General features: G+C 50.3%; 1 protein-coding gene across 2 annotated transcripts in view; it reads right to left on the reverse strand.

The window, feature by feature from the left end:
- The window catches only part of SEPT9 (septin 9), a 245154-nt gene that overhangs the window by 99024 nt on the left and 134299 nt on the right, over positions 1-11831 (reverse strand). For both annotated transcript variants that reach the window (XM_019542692.1, XM_019542693.1), the window contains one exon: positions 4250-4903. In XM_019542692.1, the coding sequence (XP_019398237.1) occupies positions 4250-4903 (654 nt within the window). The remainder of the gene's footprint in view (positions 1-4249; positions 4904-11831) is intronic.

Here is an 11831-nt window from a genome sequence, read left to right on the forward strand (position 1 = left end):
CAAGAGCAGGGCTCCAGTGGGTCCAGAGATCTCCTGAGCTTCACCTGCATCCAGGCGGAACGCCCTTCGTTCTGCACTGCAGGTCCGCATGACCCATGCTGCCGGACGGTGCCTGAAGACTGTGCTCTCAGCCCTTTCCTCCCTTATGCTGAAAGCAGGTGTGTCACTGAGCTGTCATGAACCTTCAAATAAAAACTCCCTGCAGCCAATCTCAGAGACCAAATGGAAATCCATCCCCATCTTAGTTCCACACAGGACACATTTGCTTACCAGGACAGCCTCTTTTTCTTATGGGCTGTTCCATTACCATGGTCAGGGAAGACCTTGAGTGATTTGCCATCGTGCCAGACAACATCCCAGCCGAAGACGGCAAGTCCCTTCCTCCACCCCTCAGCCACAAACAGGAAAAGCCGCCTGCTTCCTAACCAAGAGTCACTACTACTTTTTCCTAGTGGAAGAGGTTGGTTATTAGGACTTCCTGTTTCAGCTACTTAAACATCACAGGTCTTTTATGGCTCCTTGAGTGTTTAGTCCATGCCCTTGAACCCCCAGATGCAATGATGGCATCACCACTAGACCTGCTCAGGCAGATAGAGCAGTGTCTAGGTAGCCAGGAAGTCTTGGACCATGCAAAATGGTAGTCAGTGGAAATGACAGGCTTTTAAAATCAAGTAGTAGGGCAATCTCCAAAAGGCAACTCCTTTCTCTTTCTACCCTCACCCCAGGCATTCTCTGCCCCCACCTGACAAACTGTGTGAAGAAGGGTTAAGTTGAACATCTCCACAAAAGGGTTCCCAGAAGCACACGCTGTACCCTGCTTTCATTAAGGGAACCCCACCACTCTCACAGTCCCTATGTTGCAAGTTCCTGCTCTGCTTGAGCAAACATGGGATTTCTCAGACACCTGCTCTACTCCCCTGGATCATGCTCAGGAAGCCAAGTGCTGATCAGGGCCCTTTTCCCCTAATGTGGCAGGAGACTGACAGCCAAGCAGGACAAATGATGGGCAGTGTCACAGACCACGGATGGAGGGGTCTTTCTTTGTCTGCACTCACTGGTGCAGATATAGTGAAGCAAATGGGATACGATACCGCAGAACGGGCTCCGACTGAAAGCAGCCAAGGAAGCAGCAGTTTCGCAGGCAGCTTTCATCTGCTGGCAGAGGAAGGGCAGCTGGAGGCTGCAGGGGGAGCAGAGGGTTTGTTTTGCTAGCTTCTAGGCTGTAAATCTGAGCTGAGAAGGGGGGGATAAGGAAGAAGACCCTTTCTTAGCCTTTTGACTCTGCTTCTTGGCTCTTCCATTGGACACAGGGTCGCTCGGGGACTGAAAGCCTCTTTTGTATGAGACGAGGGAGCACGGCTGTCTTGTTCTGTAAATCTTACCCCAGACAGCTGTGCCATTGTGCAAACCTCATCCTCAGCAGCTGTCCCAGGATTCGGGAGCTTCCTTTGGTTCAAAGATATCCCTTCTGACAGGCAGCTGTCCGGGGATTCAGCAGCTTAGGTTCTGTCTCCAGGCCCCAGCAAAGGGCCCGATTCTGTGCGGTGCTGAGATCAGCATCAGTGAGAGAAGAGGATCATCTACACCTCCTTGAAAGTGCGTTGTATTTGACAGGATCAGGCTCACCAAGCATCCAGCTGAGTGGATGGTCTTTGAGGGGATTACTCATGTTATGCTAAACCCAAAGTGGGTTGGATTGCACTCATTTCTGAGATTTTGCTCAGCTGTGCGCAGTTGGAGACTGTCTACTGACCTGACTGCAGCTGTCCTGGGGGATTTTCCTTTCTTTCTAAAATGGTACAAGCCCACAAGGTAAAGGGGCATCACTAGTTCTTCTTCACCAGTGCTGCAAGTCTTGGAGAGGAGGGGACAAGACTACGGTCTAATCCCAGCTTTGTAACTGACTCCCCATCTGACCTGGGGCGCCTGCCAGGGAGACACTTGGCACAGGATCTTCCAACCTCCCCACAGCGGGAAAGCATGACAGTGGAGGGGAAGCAGAGAAGACTGGATCCGAGGACAGCAGCAGCAAGTTCTCCAGCGGGAGCTGTAGTGACAGGGACACAGACAACGGATGAACTAACACTTGTAACCCTGTAACGGGGGTGGGGATGAAGAGACTATGGTGTCAGGTCTGAAAGACCAGTGGACTTGGGTGCGAGTGCATGGGTGCACATATTGTAATGGTTTCGGGAACCCAGCGGGTCTTTGTACGGGTGCGTATAGTATATCGAGTTTATGATTTTCCTTTTTGGTTTATGACTAAGAGGGTGTATATATATATAATTTTATGTATATATAAGAGATATATTTTTATAATAAACCCTCCCATTTGACCTGGGGCAAGTTACTTGTGATGGAAGCATGGCTTCTTTTGACACCTCAGCCACGGGGGGCCAACTTGATGTACTCTGAGCCTGCTTTTCAATGGGGCTGTGAACCTGCCACTACCAACAAGATCAGCTACAACAGGGCACCACTCCCTGATCCCCTGCTGCAATCCTGCTGACAGAGACCAACTCCCCCACCTGCCTTCACATATACAAAAGACTCCCTTCAACGCTCTCTCTGGGCACTAGGATGGGGAGAGAAGCCTTTTTAGAGGCCACAGTATCCCACAAGTCACGGGGAGGGTTATAGGCAGCAAGTTTCAAGAAGTACTTCAAGACGCAGGAAGACCCAATCAGTAGGCACAGAGAGATCTGCATGAGACCATAGGATTTTTCTTCCACAGATGGTACATCACAGCTGAGACCTATGCCGGAGGAACAGATGGGCCCAATATAGCTTCTTCATTGGACAACGTAGTTTCCTTTTCTGTGGAAACTTTTGAGCAGGAGGCAGCCTAGTCAAGTGCTAATGCCACCCTAAAAAGCCACCGCCCATCTCCTAAGCCCCAACATAGCAGTGACTAGAGGGTCCAGCTGCCAGTGCCAGAAGAGGAGAGGAGGAAGTGGTGTTTCCCACTTGATCAAGTGCAACTAGAGGCCAGCATTCCCCAAGCAAAACTACTCTAACAAGCCTCTGAAGGCAACCGGCCTGGCTGGAAGACACCGAGCAGGGAAGATGCAGAAGCTCCAGAGGGGTAATGGCAAACACAGCAGGAAGCTTGGATGCCGCTTGCAGAGTCCACATGGCCAGAAGGAGAGGAGGAAAGTGACTACCCTCAGCACCAGTCATCTTCAACCGCTGTTCAGAGCTAACAAAGCAACTAAGAAAAGAGCTGCAAAGGCCCCAAACTGCCTTGCAAGGAAGACTGGTCAACTCCCAGCTGGGCTAGGGAGTGAAGGGGAGGGGATGGGAAGGGCTGTTTAACTCAGCGGCCTAGCAAAGACCTCCCAGGGTCCAGTTTCAGCAGCAACACTCCACCCCATAATTAATACAAAAGACATTTGTGTGTCGTGGCAAGGAGCAGGGTGGGGAGGGGAGGTTATGGCCTCAGACACAAATGCTGCACCTAGCAGAGGAGGGAAGGATTCAATGATGGGGAATGGAAAAATAATTAAAGAGCTGGAAAAGAAGTCTCATTTAAAAGGGGGGAAAAAAAATGAAGGCTTCAGTCCTGGTGGGGGAGGGCAGCTGGCTTTAATGTCTAATGCAGGATTAACTGAAAACACAACAGTGCTAATATAAAACAGGGCTCCAGCTGAATAGTGGCTCCAGTCCATGACACGGTTTTTAGTCTCTTGCTCCCAGAACCAGAAGGAGAGAGATCTTGATTTCTGCTAATTGAGAGGCTGGTTTTTGCCTCAGCATGACAATAAATATTGACATAATGCACAGCCATTAGCAACAAAATGAAACAGCAGGTAATGTGGATGGCAGGCGCCCTCCAACCACATCACCGCAATGGGCCAAAGGTTTTTCACACAGAGACTCTGGCAAGGCAGATGAGCTGAAAACTAGGACTAGTAGAGTCAGAAGTGTCCCTTCTTCCAGGCAGCTGAGGGCAAGTGGACCTTCGCCATTTTCTCTTTCTACCTGATGCAGGATGTGCAGCCTCATGGTACCGTACTGCAGGGCCACTGGCAGTTTTAACATCCCCAACAGAGTCACCTGTGCCAGAACTGTGTTTAGTTACCCGGCAGTATGGAAAGCAGAAGCCTCAGCACCAAAACCACTCAACCTTGCCACACAGGCTGAGAGAGGGACAACTAGAAGGCTCTTATCTTCCTAGAGGGACAGCTAGAGAACAAACACGTGCATTTAGCACCATGTTACACAACCATCTTCCCAGGGATCTACTTACCTTCTTCGCTCTTTGGTGGATGCTCAGCCATTACTGGTTGTGGCTTTGCTTCTGGCTGGAGAGGCTGACTGGTCAAGGAAGGCTCCAAATTCTCCATCTGCCGGACTGGTGGGGTTGGGACCTCTGCAGCCTTCGCTACCTGGATTTCTACTCGCTTGGTGGCGACATCGGGCACGGGGGTGGTGTCAGCTCTCCGCTGAGGCATCTCTGGGATCTTTGAGGTGGGGGCTTCCATCCTCCGGAGAGACGGCTCCTGGGACTTGCCTAGAGTGATTTCAGTCCTTCTTGGCGTAGGCTCAGGAGGTTTGTGCCCCAGCACCTCTGCTCGCTTGAGGCCAAACCTTGAGAGCCCCGAAGTGGAATTCTCCACTTGCTTGGATGAGATATCGATGGAGATTTCTGTTCTTCTGGACACCGGCTCAGGGAGTTTGGGTCCAGCAAGCTCCACTCTCCTCAGGGAGGACTTGGGTGACCTCTGACCTGGCGACTCTCCATGTCTGGCAGCTGGTTCTGAATTTCGGGCACCGAGATCCTGGAATTTCTGCGTGGAGCTGGAGACAGCAGACCTGAGGAGAGGGTTTGGGGTTCGTCTTTGTGGAGTGGAGGAATTTGAAGGCTGGTCGACCTCCTCGACCTCAAAAGATCTCTTCAGAGCTGAAAAACAGAAATAAAATTCAGAATCCATTAAGCAAGCTGTTGTCTTCCATCTGATGGTATCAAAGCACTCTACAAACATTCAGTAATCCTCATGGCCTCCCTCTGTACCAGTTAGGTAAGCCAAGATTAATACCTATATTTAACACATGGGGAAACTCAGAAACAGAAAGCTGATGTAATTTGCCCAATAAAACACAGCAAGTTAGTGCCAACTTAGGACCCAAACCCAGGAATCCCAATTCTTAGAAAACGGATGGCTCGGGTCACTAGGCCTGAGGCCTTCTTTGCCACAAACCTAGCACCATCACATCTGCCTGCATAACGTTGGGTGTAGGTTGCTGTTGTATTAGTTCTCCGCTGATGAGGGCTAGAGCTCCTACACCAGCTTCGTAGCCACGTAGCTGACTTCACAAGGCACAACACAACGTGGATGAGGCTTGGGTTTCAATCCGAATAACGAGTCACTGCTTCTTCCACCCCAAAGGATGCAAAAGTAAATATAGGGGATGACTTCCAGTAAAATAACTCAAATCCACCCTCATTAAAGCATCCAGACCAGATGGGGACAAGAAATCCCAGGCACATGTGCCAACGAAAAAGAAGGGTGGAAAAGAGAAAAGCTTAAGTCATGTTTTAGTAACAAAGCAAAGCATTTTAAAAAAACATTCAGAAAGCCCTAATACAGTACAAGCTCTCATAGCCCTCATTGTACCGATGGGAAAACTGAGAGTATGTACAAAGGAATAAATTCAGTCAGTTAAAAAAAGGGCATGGATTTACTGCAGAACAGCTGACATGGTAACTGTGTATGTGCCTACTGTTACCCAGTGGTAACTGGAAGCTAAGCAGTAGTAACTTAGCCCTAGTGCACCGAGGGAAGTTTAGTTTCCACTTATTGCAGTGCAAGACTGGACAAATGGATAGCTGCTGCAAGTCAGCCAGGCTTTTAACTAATTATAGCCAGGCTATAATTTTTTTGTATTCATTTGCCCATGTCCCAAGGATCAGAGAGGGCAAACAATGTACCTGATTTTCTAAAGAGCCAGCAACAAAACCCAAGATATCTGGGCCTCACAAGCATAAGTTTAGGACAGAACAGTTATGTTTAATCAACTTATAATAACACTATGTCTCCACACCATCACTTTGTCTCTCAGCTCCAGCACATGGTGGCAGTAATCTGTGCACATACACCACCATACAGCTGTATGCTATTTAAAATGAAGCTCTTTCATGTCATTGGTGTCCTGTCTCAAGGGACCCAGACCACTTCCTGTGGTCTCTTTAATGCACAGAGACAGCTTTCCCTACATGATGGCCTATGCAAGAAGCAAGGAAAAAATCTCTAAAACCAGAAAGCTATCTGCGAAAACCATAAGCATTGCAGTCTCCGGGACCCAGGGTCATTGGACTTGAACTGCGGGCACTCAGAAGAAAAGCACAGCAATGGAGCCACTGCTGCCAACCCATGTCTCCTCTAACCTGACCGATGGTCCCAGGCCTTAGTTGCCCAGGATCAGCCCCTCTCATTTGGCCTGGTTCCTGTTAGAACAGTCAGATGTGACTCACTTTGCCCACCCCTTCCATTAGCTCTATTAAGGAAACGGGCATCCAAAGAGAACGCCTCTGACTCCAGTCTAGATGGCCCCCTCCAGTCCCAGGCTGCCAAGCCAAGGGAGTAAGCCGTGAACTCTCAAGGCCAACAAAGAAAAAGGGAGGAGGAAAGAGTAACTCAGAGCCTTCCCATTACTCTGCTTGGCCTTTGTATGCCCCCAAAACTCCGATGTTAAAGTACTCGTAGCCACAGAGCCTGCATGAAAAAAGAAGCCCATTGCAGCCCCCTTGCTGTAACACAAAATAGCTTGGTGCCATGTACCAGTGGGCTGTGGAAAGGGAAAGGGTAGGGAGCATCAGCACCAAACTATGCTTCCTGGGGTCTGACCTCTGCAGAAGTATAGAGACAAGCAAAGGTAGAGCCAGAGGGCAGTTGCACAGTCCCTTCCAAACCTTGCAGAGCTGCCCGAGTTCCTGCAGCATCCCATAGCCACTTGCTCCGGTGCAGCTGCACGGACAGGGACAAAGGGTGTGGCATCCTCAGAGTGGGGCACAAGCTCTGCACTCAGGCACACCTGCCAGCCCAAACGCTGCAGATTAGGCAATTGGAGCCCCCCACTTCAGAGGAGCTCCAATCCACCTGCTCCACCCTCCAATGCCAGCTGAAAAAAACCCAGACAAAATTCCCTTTGCTCCCTTTCCCCCCTCTCCCATTTCGAAAATAGGAATGGGCTGGGAGCTCCACAGATGCAAGTAACAGAACACACTGATTTGGAGCTTATTCATCTGAACCCTTGTGCAAGGAAAGTTCAGATTTTCATGGGATCAGGCTCTTTTAAAGCCATCTGCAGCCACACACTTCTGCTTGGTCATGGCTGTAGACCACTTTCTGGGGCCAGATCAGGCAAAAATTGTCACTTCTGTCTGTGCGCTCAGTAAGAAACAGCCAAGGTTCAGGTGTGATGATGCCAAGGTGTGCACTGAGCATGCACACACTGCCCTTAAAAACAACCTTGTGCCCTTCTTCCCTAGAAGCACACGTGTCTGCCTGAACTACGAGGCACTTACTGACTTCACAGGGAAGGAGAGCGCCCTGTATAGCAAACACTTGGATTCCCAGGGACTTTCTACATGCACAGGTCCACTTACCCCAGGTTTCCATCTGCCCCTGCACTACCATGGTCTCATAAAAGCAATGGGTTATAAGTACCTAAATGACTTCCCAGGTTCACACAATGTGAAATGGCAGCTGAGCTCCCCCCATGCTGTTCTAGCACTCTCAGCTCTGGGCCACCTTCCTCTCCACTCCTCTTCAGGAAACTCTTAAGAGCATTTCCAGTGAAGAACAAGAGACTGCCTTGTGCTCCGTCTCGTGTGGAAAATGGCTCCGTGAGTGCCTGAGCACGGAGAAGGCCGAGAGGCCTGTGAACTCTCAATCCCTTTGACACATGCATTTGTTAGAGGAGCAGCCTCTGCGCTTGGCAATGGGAACCATCTGCTCCAGCTCTCTGCAGCCTACGGGGTCAGGAAACTGTTCCACGTGGCAGGAACCTCAGCGCTGCTTTGCCAGCAGATTGAAACTGCATCTGCTGACTCGCAGCTGCCTCAGCGTTCGGGTGTTACACTTCTGTGGAGAAGGTCCCCCCCCCCTCCTCAAGCTGCAGTGTACCGGGCAGCACGCTGGAGCTGGCTGCTGGGAAATCTCCCCTGCTGCAAGACACATTTGGAGGGTGGGGATTTAGGATGGGGATGCAGCTGCTCAGCACAGCACTCTCCTGCATTGGTGGGGGGGATGGCAGATTAGACAGCCATGCATGCGTTTAAATCTGGAAGGAGCAGAGTGAGGTTTGAGGCTTGGGCTAAGCTGTGTGCTTTGCTGGCAAAAACTGGAGCTCCTGCAAGCCTCATGTTTCAAGGCTGGTGGGAGTCTCAGGGCCAAATTCAATGGGAAATCAAAGGCATCTGCTGTCCCTATGCTCCACCTCAGCTAACTTGGTCTCTGGCCTCCCATCACAGCTCTTGCACATCAATTAGGCTGTCAGCCATGCTCAGAGGCTTAACAGAAAGGGCATGGGAAGAGTATGCTGACGAGCACGTGCGAGTCCAAAGGTAGTCTATACAAGAGGGGGACAAGATGGGCAAGGAAAATGGTTAGGGGGCTTAGGTACATGGCTTATGAAAAGAGGCTGAGGGAACGGGGCTTATTTAGTCTGGAGAAGAGAAGACCAAGGGGGCATTTAATAGCAGCCTTCAACTACCTGAAGGGTAGTTACAAAGAGGATGGAGCTGGACTGCTCTCAGTGGTGGCAGATGACAGAGCAAGTTGCAGCAAGGGAAATTTAGGTTGATATTAGGAGACAATTTCTTACTAGGAGGGTAGCAAAGCATTGGAAGAGGTTACCCAGAGAGGTGGTAGAAACTCCATCCCTAGAGGTTTTTAAGATCTGGGTAGACAAAGCTCTGGCATAGGATGGTCCTGCTTTGAGAAGGGGGTTGGGCTAGGTGACCTCCTGAGGTCCCTTCCAACCCTAATTTTCTGTGATTGTATGATTCTAAAATGGCACAAATCACTGGCTTAGGCTCCTCTATGACCTTGACTCCACCTACCAGGGCCTGTGGACCCCAGGGCGGCCGCAGGCCCCCCTGGGAAGGGGCTCAGGAGCTTAAAGCCTCCTGTTACAACAAACAGCCTTTAATAAGGGGCACTGCAAAGCAATTAGTGCAGCTTGGGCTGTGGGAATCTCCCAAAAAGCGGTCACAGGTTGGGTGCCAGTGTCACTCTTGGACACTTTGCAGCAGCCCAACTCTCTCCCCAGGCCGCCACAAGCTTTACTCATAAAGCACCCAGTCTTTCAGAGTGGGAATGCTGGGGGTCAACAGGGTCCTAGGACTGGCCCGATGGTGACAATTCCTCCAGTAGCAGTGTAGGGGAAAGCACTGGGGAGGAGAGCAGAGACAGGAGGGCAGCCTGCAGAGGCTGAAGTCCATGGACACCTCTGCTAGCCTGGAGCGGTGATGAAGGGACAAGGTGCAGTTCAGGCACAGGACTAGGATTGTGGAGATCTCCATTCACCTCATGGGCCTGCTACAGGCTCCCTGTACAGCACTGGGCCTGTGCAGAAGTTGGGCTGTAAAACAGCAGAGCAGTCCAAAAAGGAAACATATCCAACCCTGTGAAACCCAGAAGAAAAAGCAAAATCTGTGCATGATAATGGGCTGTGGGCTGCTTAGTCAGCATTACTATTACAGTCCCTATGAGGCTCCAGGGTGCTAGCTAGCACTGTACTATACAAATGTAATAAGGTCCCCACAAGCACAGGCTGAGCAAGCTTGCTTCAGTGCTACACTGGCCAAAGATCAGCAGCTTGACTGCAGCCTGGAAACAGGGCTCTGTTATTTCAATATTATACTTTGCCTTTCTGATTTGTGCATTGCCATCAATTAAGATAAACGACTGCTTACATACTGCATTTGCCACAGAATGAGGTGCATTATCTCACGAGAGGTTAAGTGTCTTGCTCAACTGAAACCACCACTCAGAAAGCATCCAAGCCTTTACTGCTGTCAACAGAAGCAAGTGTGTGATAACTGATAAGTGATGATTTGAGAGAAAACCTGAGGTGTATGCCACAGCATCCACACGAAATACAGGAACACCAAAGAACTCCAGTAAAGTGATGAGACAAGTAACACCCTGCCGTCCGACCACACGCTGCACCCCCAAGCACTCCAAGTGCTATGGCAATGGGGGAGCTGTATCACTAGAAGGCTAGATTAGCTACATGGCTCCCCCCACCACTGAAATGCAGGCATCTTTGAGGTAGATGTTGTTTAGCACCACATACGAATGCTGCCCTGCACTTCTGGACACGCAGCAAAAAAGAGGCATATCCATTTTAATTTATAGCAAGTGGCAGAATGCCATCTCCTGCACTGGCATTTGGTATTTGTTAACGCCCTGGTTTCTGTATAGTGCCATGGGATCTTTAACAACTGCTGCTGGTCAGGCTCCTTCCTTTGCCTCTCACTAGGGAGATGCCACTCCCTGCAGCAGGGTTGCAGTCCAGCACAAGGTGGGGACGTTGATTCAGCATGAACTCAGAGGGGAAAATGCCATCTACTGCACTACAGATGCCACTCGGGTGAAGAACACTCAAGGATGCAAATCCTAAGAAAAGCCTTGAAGGAGGATGCTGCTTTCCCTTCATTTCACTTGCTCCTTGTTCCCAGGATGAACTGGAAGGTTTTCACTGGAGTCACCTGCTGAAATTCTTAGACCTTTTCTTATGAGACGGGGACTGAAACTGGTATCTTCTATTTTCAGGCCTGGCCATTTTAGTCACAGCCACGGGACCTTCTGCTGCCACTTCTGCATCTCTCATTGATGATGACACTAGAAGAACACCTGGGACCGGCCACTCAGGCTCCTGCACTGCCCTGGCAATACCCGGTTCTCTCCAAATATTCCTCCCCAAAGTGAAGCAGCCAAGATCCCCAAATGATGTCACTACCCAGAGAGACACAGAAGCCCTCTACCGCTCATCAGTTTTGCCACAGGCATGTCTTTCTGCTACCTACCCAGGCCTGGCAGCTGACTGCATAGCACAAGGAAATCCCAACTATTGGGACCAAAGCGCTCAGTTTGAGGGATTTAGCCAGCTGGGAGTTGACACACACAGTGCCAAGGGACCATGTGTTGAGCTGCTTTTCTGCACTGGAGGTTCCTCAAAGCTAGAGAGGGCTTGTATTGCTGAGTAGGACATCACAGCCCAGCTCTACAATTCTGCAGGCTGGTTCAAAGCACACTGAGATAAATGAAGTTGACAGGAAACCTTCCTCTGGACTCTAAATGAAGCCCACAGATCAGATCTCATTCATTTTCCTCTTCCACTGGCTTTTGCAGAAATGGATCTAGAACCTATTAGCACCACTTCAGCTAATGCCACAGGCCCCCCCATCATAGAGTACAGGATAGCAGACGGAGAGCGTGCTGACCCAAACTGCAAGGTTTTCAGGGCAGCTGAGGCCCCCAGGAAAGCAGAAGCCGGTGCAGAGGACACAAGACAAACTATAGTAGGCCCGCTGGTGGCAGGCAGCAGAGGACATCTGAGAGACTCACCCTGACTCCAAAACAGTCCTCGCATGGCCAAAGCTCCCATGCTCCTCGGGGCCAGGAAGAGTTGCCTGTGGCAAGCAAGTCTCACACTTCCCCTGAAGGTGAACGCCAATGCATTTTTCAAGCTCTGCAGCTGCCTGGGTCTGTTGAGCAAACATGTGCCTCCTCGCCTTTCTGTGGCTTTGCTTGCCCCAGTTTCTGTCTTTCCTGCTCAGCGTCACCTCTCCTTTACTATCTGGACAGATCAGCTGAGTG

The sequence above is a fragment of the Crocodylus porosus genome, unplaced genomic scaffold, assembly GCF_001723895.1.
Source record: "Crocodylus porosus isolate Cpor-Errol unplaced genomic scaffold, CroPor_comp1, whole genome shotgun sequence".
NCBI classification, from domain to species: Eukaryota; Metazoa; Chordata; order Crocodylia; family Crocodylidae; genus Crocodylus; species Crocodylus porosus.